The 14,980-nt window shown below is 38.7% G+C and overlaps 1 protein-coding gene across 1 annotated transcript in view; it reads left to right on the forward strand.

The window, feature by feature from the left end:
• Window positions 1-14,980, forward strand: part of LOC122816799 (cytochrome P450 2K1-like) — a 627,013-nt gene that overhangs the window by 475,145 nt on the left and 136,888 nt on the right. Inside the window, exons 6-7 of the mRNA XM_044089826.1 lie at window positions 10,776-10,917; window positions 11,314-11,501. Of these exons, the coding sequence (XP_043945761.1) occupies window positions 10,776-10,917; window positions 11,314-11,501 (330 nt within the window). The remainder of the gene's footprint in view (window positions 1-10,775; window positions 10,918-11,313; window positions 11,502-14,980) is intronic.

Raw genomic sequence — 14,980 nt, forward strand, 5'->3', positions numbered from 1 at the left:
ACCTATGGAAATTCAAAAGGAAATCGGTCAATGTACTTGTTGACAGAATGGAAAAAATGGCATTCTTCCCATTTATCTAAGTCAAATGCATCTGAGACAAGTGATATTTCAAGGGATGCTCAAGCAGAATTCCTGCTTCAATCTACAGTGGCAACTATGCCTGAATCTCCTCACATTCCTCCGGCTCGTGTGAGAAGGAGACCTCACTGGCATGAGGACTATGTTGCATAAATATAAATCTTGATGTAATTCAGTGTTCATTACAATATTAGTGATGTTTAATTTACATATTGTAAGTGTAGTGCTGTTCTTAAGTTAGGGGGAAATATGTTGTGTTCTGGTCTCGTGTCACTAGGTGGAGATAGAGGAAGGCAGAAGGAGGAGGACAGAGTTAGTGGATGTGATAAGGACTGGATGTTCCTGATCCTGCTGCACTGTTTTCTGATGTTCTTCGTGTTTCACTGTTGCAGTCATTACATTTGGGTAACCTGCTTGGAAGTTGTCCACAGTCGGCCTGATTAACAAAGTCTTGGGTTATGCGTCAGTTGCTGTCCCTTCTTCCATGACATCAGGTCGTCAGGGGTATAAAACATGCAGTTGATGCCATTACATCAGTTTTTCTTGCCGTGCGGTGCCCGAAGCAGAAGCAGTTCGCAAGCACCAGTCGGCTGACTCCTGAAATTTTCATTTTCGAGTTTCAGAACCAAAGTCTTCATCTTAAAGCTGTACCCCGTTGTGGAAACTTTTTCTTGCCCCATACCGATGTCAGTAAAAGTTAATAATTGCATTACTTGTGGAAAGCAAATACCTCATAAAGATTTAATTCGTACTGTATTCCTTGCCTAGGCCCTGACCACAACGTACCTTGCTGTCGGTTTTGTGCCTTATCCGTCGTCAGTACATTTTTGCCTCTAAATATTTCGGTTCTCAGTTTAATTATCCAGAAATGTCGTTGGTTAGCCATCCGAGACAGAGACAGGCCGCTGAGGTTCTCCTAAGCCAGTCGCCAGTTCACCCGTACTCAGTGAGGCGATTTCACAGCCCCTGATACCCGCTACTTCTGATTCGCAGGCCTCTACTGAGACCCATTTGGAGTCCGGTATACCGCAAGATACTTCAACTATGGAACCTGCGGATGTCTCTACCTTGGATGGGTTCAGAGCCTCTGTGCAGGCACTGGTTTCTGAGGGTGTATTCAGGCCTACAGACTTGCATATTAAATCGACACCTCCTTCATTACTAAGACCTAAATCTCTATCCATGTCTAAAAAACCGACACCCAAGCCACATGCGCAGGCCGCTATGCCTAAAAACAAATGATAAAAATAGCTGAAGATCTAATAACTCTAATCAGAGGTAGTCAACCCCCCCAAAGAGGCCTAGGGCTGAGCTTGATTATGAATCTTCTGATCAGGATTCTGTTTCTTCTGACTCTTCTGATGACCTGGATTTGTCCATACCTAATAATGAGGATTCTGATGCAGAGGATTCTATTCCCCTTGCTTCCCCTCCTGAGGATTTTTCTTTTGGGGAAACTTTACATACTTTAAGGGAGCATTTTCATGGGAAAGCCAGGGATTTTCTGATACAAAAAAGAGGCTTAGGGATTTCCATCTTCTGCCTCAGCATAGGCCTTTGGCTATACCTCCTGTACTAGACATTGTTGATGATGTTTTCTCAGAATCCAGTTTGGCCCCTGATTCCCTGCCTCCTGCTCCTAGTAAACCTGACAGATACTACAGGGTTCCTGAGTCCCACAAGTTCCTTTTCAAAAATCCTGTTGCAGATCCAGAGACTATTTCTCAGGGGCCCAAGGGCATTAAGGCTTCTACTGATAAAAATCCTACCCCTTCTGATAGAGACTCCAGGGTGCTGGATAGATGGGGTAAAAAAGTTTATACTTCTGCAACCTTGGCAATCAGAGCTTTAAACTGCCAATTTCACATGTTAAAATATCAGCAACATCTTATTGGACTGCTTAAACACAAAATAATGTTGATTCCTGACTGTGTGGAAAATAAAGATTTACAGGACTTAATGCAGTCTGCTGAACAAGTTGGAAAACATACTTTGCAATGTGGTTTTGATTCTTTAGAGGCCTCTTGCAGGGCTGCTGTTACTGGGTCTGTGCTTAGAAGGCATGCTTGACTTAAGGAGCAATCTTTGCCTGATCATGTTAAAGCTAAATTGTTGGATGCTCCTTTAAATCAGGACTGCCTGTTTAGCAACAAGGCTAAATAAGTTCTTAAAAAGAAGGAAGATAAAGCTAAATCTATGCAAACTGTTAAAGATTTTTTAGAAGTGCAACCTCCTAGATTTAGTAGGCACTGGCCTACAAAGAACTGGTCCTTTTCAGTCCCTTCCAGGTCTTCTCAAGCCAAACCCAGACACCGCAAAAACCCCAGGTTTCAGTCCCAAGGGACTCTCAGAACTAAGCAGTGGGGGACCTCCATTTCCAAATCTGGAAATAACAAGACACCTCCCTACAGTAAACAGTTTCAATGACTTCCTTTTAAAATTCCCAAGCACTTATCTTTTCACCGCCCCTTTGGGGGGAAAGATTGCTCTTCATGCAAAGAACTGGGAACTCATAACCCAGGGCAAATGAGTTTTAAATATAGTGTCCCAGGGATACAGATTTCATTTCCAAACATTGCCAACACCAAATGGGTGGCCAGACCTGCCCCGAAATCAGTGGGCAGAGGCTCAAAAACAAGTACTCTCCCTCTTAAGCATGGGGGCTATTCAACTGGTACCAGAATAGGAAAAGGGACAAGGTTTCTACTCCAGACTTTTTCTGGTACCCAAAAAGGACAAATCATGGCATCCAATCCTGGACTTGTCTACTCTAAACACTTTTCTGGAGATTTCAAAATTCAAGATGCTGACTCTTCACCAATTACTTCCTATGCTAGGCAAAGATGCCTGGTTGGCAACACTAGATTTAAAAGAAACATGCCTGCACATCCCAATCAGGGAATTTTGCAGAAGATACCGATGCTTCAAAGCAGGCTGCATGCATTCTCAGTTCTCTGCACTGCCATTTGGCTTGTCTACTGCACTCAGGGTATTCACAAAGTGCCTGGCTCCAGTTATTGCATTTTGCAGGCAAAGACATATTCAAATATATCCATACCTGGACGATTGTCAAATTCAGGCAGAAAGCCAGAGCATACTTTTGAATCATCTGGCATTTGTAAAAAGGGTTCTAACTTGTCTGGGGTACACCATAAACTAAATGAAATCACAACTGGTACCCTGTCAACAAATTACATTCCTGGAGCAAGCTTGAATACAACTTCTCAGATGGTTTACCTCATGCCAGAAAAGCAAATTCATTTGGTAACCTATTTCAAACAAGTGGCCACAAAAACCCTGCTATCTGCAAGACAAATACTGCAAGCCTTGAGGTTCATGGCCTCCTGCATTCTTCTAATTCCATATGTAAGACTGCATATGAGGAAACTACAGTGGTATCTTAAAAGCCTATGGAGTCAACATTCTCACAGCCTGGAAACAATTATTCCTATCATACCTTGCCCATGCCTAGAGTTCCTCTGGTGGGCAGAGGCCTGCCACCAAAACAAAGGGGCTACCATTCACAATACCCCCTGCCACCCAATCCCTGACAACAGATTCATCAGACTATGCATGGGGGGCTCACCTGGCATGGAAGTGCATTCAGGGCAAATGCACCTACATATCAATCAAAAAGAAATGTTAGCTGTACAGAATGCTCTGACAGCCTTCAAGGACTACATTCTTCCAGGACAACTAATGGTAAAGACGGACAACACCATGTTATGTGGTACATAAACAAGCAGGGGGGTACACATTCCTACCCCATCTGCAGACTAGCCATGGCATTGTGGAACACAGCCTTGAGCTGCCAAGTGCATCTACAAGCTCAATTCCTGCCAGGAAAATTAAATACACTGGAAGATGGACTAAGCAGAAACCTCATGGACCCACACAAGTGGAAACTGGAACCAAGGATTTTCAACATGTTGACAAGCGAATGGGGGAGCCCAGACATAGATCTATTTACCTCCCCCCAGAACTACCAGTTGGACAAGTTTTGCACAAGGACTCCCCACAAACAAGCCTGGAAAGTGGATGCTCTGTTCTTCAGCTGGAAAAACCTATCAGTCTACGCCTTCCCCCCATTGCCTCTGCTCTTCAAAGTTCTACTAAAAGTCAAACAGGACAAACCAAGGATGATCTTGATTGCTCCAGACTGGCCGCACCAACACTGGTACACCCTCCTGTGCAGTGTGTTGCAGTTATCTGCATGGCACCTGCCTCAGACCCCTTCCCTGCTGTCTCAGCAGGAGAACCAAATTCTGCACCCTCAGTTTCCAACACTGAACCTTACAGCTTGGCTAATCACTTAAATTCACCCTTATCATCCTCAGGAGACCTAGTACTAGAAAATCTTATGCTGAAAAATGGAAAAGATTCTGTGCCTAGAACCAATCTCATGGGATGAGCACAGCAGCACCCAATTTACCTCCGATTTTGCAATACTTAACTGAGATGCTTCACAAGGGCCTGTCTTTTTCCTCCATTAAAATTCATGCCTCAGTCATTTCAGCTCATTATAACATAGAACCTCCTCTCTTCTCTCATCCTCTGTTCAAGCAGTACCTCGGAGGGGCCAAAAACTTGAGACCACACAGGAGAGCTCCGACCCCTGCCTGAGACCTTAACTTTGTACTGGAGAAACTCACTCTACCTCCTTTTGAGCCAGCTGCTACTGCAGACTTAAAATTTCTTTCTTGGAAAACAGCTTTCCTTTTAGCAATCGCTTCAGCTAGAAGGATATCTGAATTACAGGCCCTTATGGTAGTGGAGCCTTTCATCATCTTTCATGTGGACCGGGTGTCACTCAGGACCAATCCATCCTTCATGCCCAAAGTGGTATCCAGTGTGGCTCTTAATCAGTCCATTCATTTGCCAACCTTCTTTCCCAATCCACAAAACAAAAGGAAACGGATTCTGCATTCCTTGGATGTGCACAGACAACTTAGATTATACTTGGACAGGACTAAACCTCGAAGAAAATCTGAACAACTGCTGGTAGCATTTTCTGTAGGGGCAGAGAGGAAGGCTGTTTCAAAACAAACCACTTCTAAATGAATAAGCCACTGCATTCATTTCTGCTATAAGCTCCATGGAAAACCTATCCCCCAGGGGATCAGATCTCACTCCACCAGGGCTGCATCTACTTCTGCAGCCTTCCTCAAAGGTGTTCCTACCAGGGACATCCTAGAAGCTGCTACTGGAGTTCTGTACATACTTTCACCAAGCATTATCATTTGTCAATTATCTCTAAATCCAGACCTGGCTTTGCAACTGCTGCTTTGCATGGCCTTATAGCTGGCCCTAATGCTATATAAACTCCTCCTCCCAACGATAGCTTTGGGAATCTACCCAAATGTAATGACTGCATCAGTGAAGCATGAAGAACATAGTACAGTTGTGTACACTTACCATAAATGTAGATGTTCGAGTGTATTCACTGTTGCAGTCATTACATCTGGGTAAGTGTACACAACTGCACTTTCCTGATGTAGCTTCAAATAGTTGGATTAAAATCTTTAATACTGAACTTGGACTCTGTCTATATTAATTATCTGACAACTTAACAAAGGTAAAAGGAATTGAAAGACAACCAAAAAAAGAAGAAATAGATACATTTTGGAGAAATATTTATGAAGATCCTGTGGAACATAAAGATGCTGAATGGATAGAAGAACTAAAAGAAAGAATAAGAAGTTTAAAGGTACAGGATATGAAATGGGATGAAGTAATGGCCAAAGAGATTGAAACAAAGTTAAGAAAAGCCTCTAATTAGAAAACCCCATGTCCAGATGCAGTACCTAACTTCTGGCTAAAAGTACTAACATCTTTGCACAAAGATTTAGCCAAAAGTGAGAACTATTTATATGTGTACCCCAAACAGACACCAGCCTGGCTAACAACAAGAAAAACAATGCCCCTACTTAAAAGTGAACCTGCAAGCTACCCTAACAACTATAGACCAAAACTTACTTTCCGATGACATATAAACTATACACTGAAATTGATGCTGACAGAGTTTATAGTCATTTAGAAGAAAATTCAATTATGGCAATAGAACGAAAGAGTAACAAAAGAAAGTCATATGGAATAAAGGATAATTTGCTGTTAAATAAAGTCATAGTGGAGAACTGCAAAAAGGGGAAGAATCTAAGTATGGCATGGATAGACTACAAAAAAAAAAATCTGACACTATTCCACATTTATGGATAAAAGAGTGCTTAAAATGTATAAGATATACCCTACACTGATAAACTACATCACAGCAATCATGAAGCAATGGCAAACCACTTTGCAGTTAAACCACGATAAAGGACAAATTATTACTCTAGGGATAAAAATCCAAAGGGGGATATTGTTCTTTTGCCTTGCCCTTAACACATTAAACTGTCTGCTTAACAGATTAGGTCATGGCTATAATTTGGCTCCCAGAAAGCAACAAGGTGTAAAGATTTTTCATCTTCTCTTTGTCAATGATTTAAAACTGTATAGCTCATCAGATAAGGAACTGAAAGCACAACTGCAAGTAGTCAAATCTTTTTCAGATGATATAAGAATGTCATTTATTTTTTTTTTTTTTATTTATTGACATTTGTTAACCGGGTTTGTCCAACTGGGCTTGTGGCCCATTTTCAGTGGAGACCTGAGGAGAAAAGTTCCAGTAGTACATTTTAAACAGGTACAATTTTAAACAATATCGATATAATAGCAGTTATAGCAAAAAGAATCACATATGTTGGGTTATATGCATAAAGTTAAAGTTGCATTTAAAAGAAGCTAAGTAACAATTTTACAATGATATAGTTCAATAGGTCAACAATAAAAATTTTTTGTTTGTATAAAATTAAGCAAATGCATAGTAGACATATTAGAGAGAGAGGTGTAATGAGGTACTAAATATGGTCCTTTTGAGGGTACATAAAGGGAAGGAAGACTAGGTAGGGTTATGGCAAGGGCAGGTTCTGGAATTTGGTCTTGATAAATGTGCAAAAGCAACCTTTAAAGCAGGACAACTGCAGCACCAAGAAAACATCAGTTTGGGACAAGAATGTGATATAAAAGAACTTGAGCAAGAGGGTGTATATAAATATTTGGGTACTGATAAAGGATCAACAATAAAACATGAACAAATACGAATGAAACTCAGTAAGGAATATTTTAGAAGACTTAAATTAATCCTGAAAACAGTGTTGGCATCTGCGAACAAAGTTCAAGCTATAAACCGATTTTCTCTTCTATTCTTAACTTACAGCTTTGGAGTGACTAATGGGCCCCTAAAGGTGTTGGATAGATTAGACAGGAAAACAAGAAGGATGCTTCATGCTCAACAAATGATTTATAAAAATCATTGCATACCAAGATTATATATTCCTTGTTCCAAAGGAGGTATGAGCCTCCTTAAAATTGATTATGTGTATAGATCTGAAATTGTGGGACTGTGTACATATTTGTTGACCTCATAAGACCCAAACATAGTAAAAGTTTTGAAACATGAGGAGAATAAATCTAAGATGACTTCCCTTCTTAGTCTAGCAGAAGCATATCGGTATCAAGTAGGAATGGAAATCAAACCAAAAGTAGATAAAAATCAAGTAGCAACTGAATGCACCGAAAGACAAAATAAAGAATATAAGGTGAAGGATCAGATGAGAAGGCAAGAAATTTGGAAAATGTATAAATATAGTTGCAAGTATAAAAAACTCCTGGAACAACCTCATGTTGATCAGGATCAAATTCAGAAATGTTTAAGGAGAGGCGGATTCAAACCAAAAGATGAAAGGTTAATATTGTCAGCCCAAGATAGTGGACTACATACACATTTGTTTACAAAGTCCATTGAACATGTGGGAGAAACAGACAAATGTAGGTTTTGTAAAATGGAATTGGAAACAGTTGCACAACTTGTTGGTTGTGACATACTAACTGCAGAAGGACTGTATACTGAAAGGCATAATAATGTGTCAAGACTGTTGCATTAGGAATTGTGCAAACATTATAATACTGAAATAGCTGAAAAACACTGGAAACATGAGCCACAAAGGATCATAAAAAATGATGGTCTACATCACACGAGATCACCCATTTCCAACAATTCCAAAGATAGACGTGAGAAAACCAGATACAGTGGTGGTCCATGAAAAGAAGACAAAAATAGCATTGATCATTGAGATTGCTACAACCAGTGACAACAGTGTCTTGTGTACAGAGAGACACAAAGTCATAAAATATCAGGATTTGCAGGCAGAAATGAGAGCAATGTGGAAGAAAGATATCCAGACAGTTCCAATAGTAGTAGGAGCAACGGATCTTATAAAAAAGAATCTACAATCTTATTTAGATATGTTACCAATACATGTAACTCCATATGAATTTCAAAAGGAGTCATTACTGGGGCACATTGTGGGTGCTGCGAAGACCACTTCTGGCTGACATCAAAGATTGGAACAATACTAATTTCATGAACTTTAATCATACTTTGAATTAGGAATGGGGTCCAGTTCTGTCATAGTATTAGAAATCCAAATGATTTGGAGAAATTAAAAAAGAAGAATGGAATCAGTTACCAGTAACTGTTAAACTAGAAATAAATTCACAAAATGTCAAGTTCTTTATTCATTATGGGCATATTGTATATGATTGTAATCTTCTGTGGATGCCGACTCCTAGATGACCTTCTAAGGTTTTGAGACTGCAAGTTAAACTGAATTAAAAGAGTTAAATCAGGCTGCAAATCATGATCCTAATGTCATTACTGTCACTATTCCTGTTTAACTAGCCCAGGTATCTGGTTTTTGAGGCTATTTACTTCTTTTACTATCTTTTCTAAGAAGAGCCATGTATTTAAACCAACTAATCTCATGTGATCTTTAAACAATCTGGACATCTTCAGCACCAGTGCTCAGACAATACAACATGAGCAAAAAGTTACTGGTTACCAATATAAAGCAGTTACATTTAATGAAGTTCATTTGAAGCTTATAAGGAGATACTCATGTCTGGTGCTGTAAGATTCATTACTGTTCCTGGTCATTTTAGTATCTGTACAAGTGACAATGCAAAACTTCCATAAAGAAACTAAATCATTTTACAAACAACATAAATATTAACAAAAGGGTTGATACAGAAAAGGGCATACAAAACAGCTCATAATTAATTAAGATAAATAGAATAGTCAGATGTATGGAAACTTAAATAAAAACAAAATAACTGAAAAATAAGGTACATAAGAAACAAGAGTAGGAGTTGTGAACAACTTAAGAAGAAAGATACCTCAGGTGGTTAATCAGATTACCTGATATAAAATAACAAGAAACGTGATAAAGTATCAATGTGGGCTAGTGGGATGATGAGGTGTAGAAAAAGAGAAGAAAAACTTTTTTTTTTTTTTGCTCTCTACGTGTATATCCCCCTATCAAGCACTGAGGCCATCCTTCCAGTGACCCATTTAACCAATTTATTCTCTGGAGAGAGAGTCCTATGGCCCATTTATTCAGTGAGTAAAGTACTGAGTGAACCAAGAGTAGGAGCTGTCATTCAAATGCTTGGGGTGCAGGGTTTTAGTATTATGCCCCTACTCCCCTGTGCATACTGATTAGCATCTAAGAGGTTAAAATGTAATGAGCCTTGATGTGATCAATTGGCACTGCCTGGCCTCGCTTGAAGAAATGTACCTCTGTATGATTCTGGCCTCCACTAGGATTAAACTGCAAAGAGCTGATGAGCAGTGAAAAAGTAAGTCATATTCTTCTTGCCCTACTCCCTGCTGTCATATTCAGAGCTTTACCCTTTATGCCAGTGCAGCTAGATGAAATAAAAAAAAGTTACTGTTGCTCTAAATAGACAGATATAGATAAAGATATATAAAGAGAGGGAGATAGAGAGAGAGATGGTAAGAGTGTCCATCTCCTTATGAAGTACCATATGTAGCTTTTTTGCAAGTTCCTTTCTCACCTTGGTCAAGCCTTCCCCCTACCAAGCATCCTGTGAACTCATTCCTATTGAGCAAAGGTGAGTGCCAGAAGTGGTGCTGTCACTCTCAGTGGATCAGAGATTTTATTTATTTATTTATTTTTGCTTAAGCCCTAACTGTCTAGATATGCCCGATAGACATTCTTGTGCAGGCTGCAAAATTAGGTTTGGTACTGGACTGCTGCTGACTCAAGCAGCAAAAGCCTGCAGATGCTCCCTTCTCTACAGAACAGGAACTTGTATTCTTAGTCATGTTACCAGCCCTCCAAGAGAGGTGAATAGGCTGGGACCCTTCATTCCTCTCACTCTTCATGCAAGCTACAGCGAGGGTCTGAGCTACTTGGGTGACCTGGGTCATAGAGTTTTATTGCTGTCTGCCAAAAGAGCTAGTATACGAAGTGCAATTTTAAAACTCCTATCTCCACAAAGGTCACAAGGTCATTAACATTATGTATGCCATTCAGAGAAGAGCAACAGCATATTTTCAGTATGCATCCAAGAAGCATACAAAATGCAGAAAAAATTATATTATATCATAAGAAGAGGGAGTGCATGACAGGTAATTTCAATAATTTCCTTAGTTTTTTTGTTTTTGGTATTTCAGTTTTTGCTACCATTTTTTTCCTTTTTTTTATTCTCATCTTATAGAAAATGAAATAAGTGACAATAAATACCTACTTTACAAATCAAAATAAATGTCTCTTTTTTGCACACTTCTTTCACAGGTCAATAAAATGGAAAATGTTTATTTTCATGAGAAAAATTTTCTGGTTTCGACATCAAATCTGTTTAGTGCTGGGACTGAAACAACTTCCACTTCTCTTCGTTGGGGTTTTCTTCTGCTGATGAAATATCCTGAAGTACAACGTAAGAACATGAGAAGTAATTTATTACTAGCAACAGAGTGATTAAATAAAAAAGCTATTAAATGTAAACTATGAAAATGAAAATTCAAGTCAGCTACTCCAGCAAATGATGATCTTCTGTTTTAACAAGTCTAAAATATAAACAAAATATAGTTACCATTTCTAATACTATGGTAATGACACAGTTTAAATTTTAAACTGAAGACTGCGCAATGTATTACTGTGTGGAAAGTGTTTGCCTACATGATTTACTTTTATAACAAAGATCATTTTCAAATGTTTCGAGCCTACAATAACTTCTTATCCAATTTTTTGCTGGTGCTGTTTTTTGCTTTTATCAGTAAAGACTGCAGTTCTTACATGCTTGCTTTATTTGTGTTCTCTTTTTATTGTAAAGGAAAAGTTCATGAGGAAATTGACCATGTCATTGGATCTGAGAGAAATCCTACAATTGAAGATCGTAAAAATATGCCTTACACTAATGCGGTGTTACATGAGATCCTAAGATTTGGGAATGTTATTCCACTAAATCTCCAACATGAGACTGCTATGGATACTCATTTTAGAGGTTATTTTCTTCCCAAGGTACAGTATGTATAAGATAATAAATTTATCTGTCATTTGAATGTTTCATCTTGCTGGTGTAGATGAAAGAAAGTATCATTAAGTAATGCGTGTGTGTGTGTGTGTGTGTGTGTGTGTGTGTGTGTGTGTGTGTGTGTGTGTGTGCGTGTGTGTGTATATATATATATATATATATATATATATATATATATATATATATATATATATATATATATATGTGTGTGTGTGTGTGTGTGTTGTGTGTGTGTGTGTGTGTGTGTGTGTGTGTGTGTGTGTGTGTGTGTGTGTGTATGTATATATATATATATATACATATATATATATATATATATATATATCTATATACATATCTATGTGTATATATATATATATATATATATATATATATATATATATATATATACATGTATGTATGTGTGTGTGTGTGTGTGTGTGTGTATATATATCTTAGGGCAACACAGTAGAATAACACATAATGTTGTTGCCTCACAGCAAGAGGTTTACAAGTTTGATTAACAGCTGAGGTGCCTTCTATGTGGAGCGCACGTCCTTTTATCCATGCATGCTTTTTCTGGGTGTTCCAGTTTCCTCCCACATTCCAAAGACATGCAATAGGTGGATTGGCCATTCCACACTGGTCATATGTATGAGTGTGTGTATGTGTGGTATGGAAGAACAACAACAGCAAGGCTAGCCACCCATTGTTTTCAGCAATGGCCTTAGATGACTGTCGCTGTTGAAATGACACCCTAATCCCATGTGCAAATATGGGGAAAAGGTATTGTAGATATATATATATATATATATATATATATAATGTATATAGTGAGAGAGAGAGAGACCGAGAGTTGTATCATTTCATTGAAGGTAGCTGTTACTGAAAAAAAAAACAGTAGGTTAAAATGACTGAAAGTACTTTTGACTGCATGTACATTTGACTGAATATCCATGTTGTCAAAAATGGTATATCTGGTGTTGTTTTTGCACATATAAGTTGTTGGGGGGCATAATTTTCAAGATTTTGAGTGGCTTGGCAATATTCACTGTCATGTTGTACCCCATATTTGTAGAGTTTGTATTTGTGTGAAACCACTGATTCACTGTGTATGCTGTTTTGTTTTCTTTTCTGTACTGGTGTGCAACCATGGCATTAGAATATATAGTCTAAGTCAAAGTCGAAGTAAACTTTATTGTCATTTAGAAATACACACATGTAGACTAAATGAAATTTTGTGCATCTGCTCAATTCTTGAGATTACAAAGGAAAGTAAAAACAACACATACACATGTAAGAAAGAGTAGAGACATTTACCAACACTCATATACAAAAAGAATACCCTCCCCTAAGTTAAATTAACTACCCCATTTAAAAGTAATACAAAACACACTACAGATTGAACAATGCCTAAGTTATCTGTTTAATATTGCACTGAGTAGGTTAAATAATACTGACTATGGATATAATAAATAAATATTACACTTACTTGAACTTTTTATAAGTATATATTGCACAAATAAAAAAATGACTTATTATGTGTCCAGACCTCTTGGACTAGTGCCCGAGTTCAGAAGTCTAATCACTGTAGGGTAGAAACTGTTTTTGAATCTTGTAGTCCTCCAGTGAATGTTCCGATATCTTCTGCCCAATACTAGATGAACAGGATACGTGGTGTCCTGTATTATTTTGGTGGCCCTTTGGATGTTTCTTGCAAAATAATGTTGTTGTATCAATGGAAGACTGGAACCCATTGTCTTCTCTGCAACCCTCACCACTCATTGTAGCTCCTTGCTTTCTTTAGCTGCACAGCTTCCAAACCACACTGTGAATTTGCAGGTGAAGATGATGTCTATTGCACCTCTATAGAATGTGGAGAGAATATGAGAAGAAATTAGCTTTCTTCAGCTGTCTCAAAAAGTGGAGGCATTGGTGCGCTTTCTTGACCATCTGGCTGGTGTTTCCCATCCATGAGAGATCTTCTACTATGTGTATACCCAGGAATTTCATACTCTTGACCCTCTCTACACTCTCACCATTGATCATGAGCGTTGGATGGTTTGTTCTCCTTTTCCTGAAGTCAATGATGATCTCTTTGGTCTTGCTTACATTCAGGTCAAGGTTGTTCCCCTCGCACCAACTAATCAGAGATGTCACCTTCTCTCAGTATGCCCTTTTATCCTTCTTTGTGATGAGCCCCACAACTGTACTGTCTTCAGCAAATTTGATATATGGCTGGACGTGTGCTTAGCATAGCAGTTGTGCAACAAGATGGTGAATAACAGTGGGCTGAGAACACATCCCAGTATTAAAAGCGATGCACTTTGATGTGCTCCTATCAGAACACACCCTCTGTATTCTCTCAATCAGAAAGCCCAGGATCCAGTTACAGAGATGTTTAGTGATTCCTAAATATGACAGTTTTTCTATCAGCTGCATTGATACCACCATATTAAATGCAGAGCTGAAGTCTGTGAACAACATCCTCACATAGTTGTCTTTGCCCTCTAAATGTTCAAGAGAGATGTGTAGTGCTACTGATATGGCATCAACCATGGGTCAGTTAGCTCTGTATGCAAACTACAGAGGGTCAAAATCAGGAGGGAGGCATGATGATAGACGCTTTTTGATCAGCCACTCAAAACATTTCATAATAGTGGATGTCAGAGTGACAGTCTAGTCTTTAGGGCTGGAGGGAGTATTTTCCTTAGGTAATGGGATGATTCCTTGTAGTATGATGGTACTTTTGCCATGGCAAGAGAGGTGTTAAATATTTTCTTGAGCACTCTGCATCCCTTTTAGCACTTACCCAGTATGTTGTCTGAGCCAGCAGCCTTCCTGGGATTCACCTTTCTTAGCTCTCTTCTTACCTCCTCTGTGCTGAAGCTGAGCACTGCATCTTTCTCATCAGTGGGTAACTTTAGTGCCATCCTGTTGTTTATTTTCTCAAATCTACCAAAGAAGACGTTCAGACTGTCCAGGAATTCGATGCTGTCCTAACACTGTATAATATAATATAATTAAGGGGGTGTGGTGGGGGGTGCAGGGGGGATTATTCCCCTCCAAAATAGCTTTTTTGCGTTGTGTAGAATTTTATTTTCTAATTTTTTTGTCATGCAGCAGGGCTGTGCTATATGTGAAGTTAGAATGTTCATAGCAGAGGAATAATAATATTGTCTTCCAGGGTGCAATGATCTCAGACTTGTTTTTAATAAGTAGGTGTATATAGCATGGGAGCCTTTGGCCTGCAGATAAACTTCTGTATTAATTTGTTTATAGTTTAATCAGTTAAGCTTTTCAGTGAACTGGGTTTCAGAAACTAAAAAGTAGAATTAATTTACAGATATGCTTGAGATTATTTCTTCTTTTTGTTAGCAGGGTAAAGCTGTGAGCCAGTTGCCCACATAAAGGCTTCATTCCCCTTTAGTATGTTACATTTGTTAGTAATAATATCATAAGTGGCTCCATAATCATCCACATATGT

Source organism: Protopterus annectens, chromosome 12.part0 (genome assembly GCF_019279795.1).
Source record: "Protopterus annectens isolate FY-2018-M chromosome 12.part0, PAN1.0, whole genome shotgun sequence".
Taxonomy (NCBI): Eukaryota; Metazoa; Chordata; order Ceratodontiformes; family Protopteridae; genus Protopterus; species Protopterus annectens.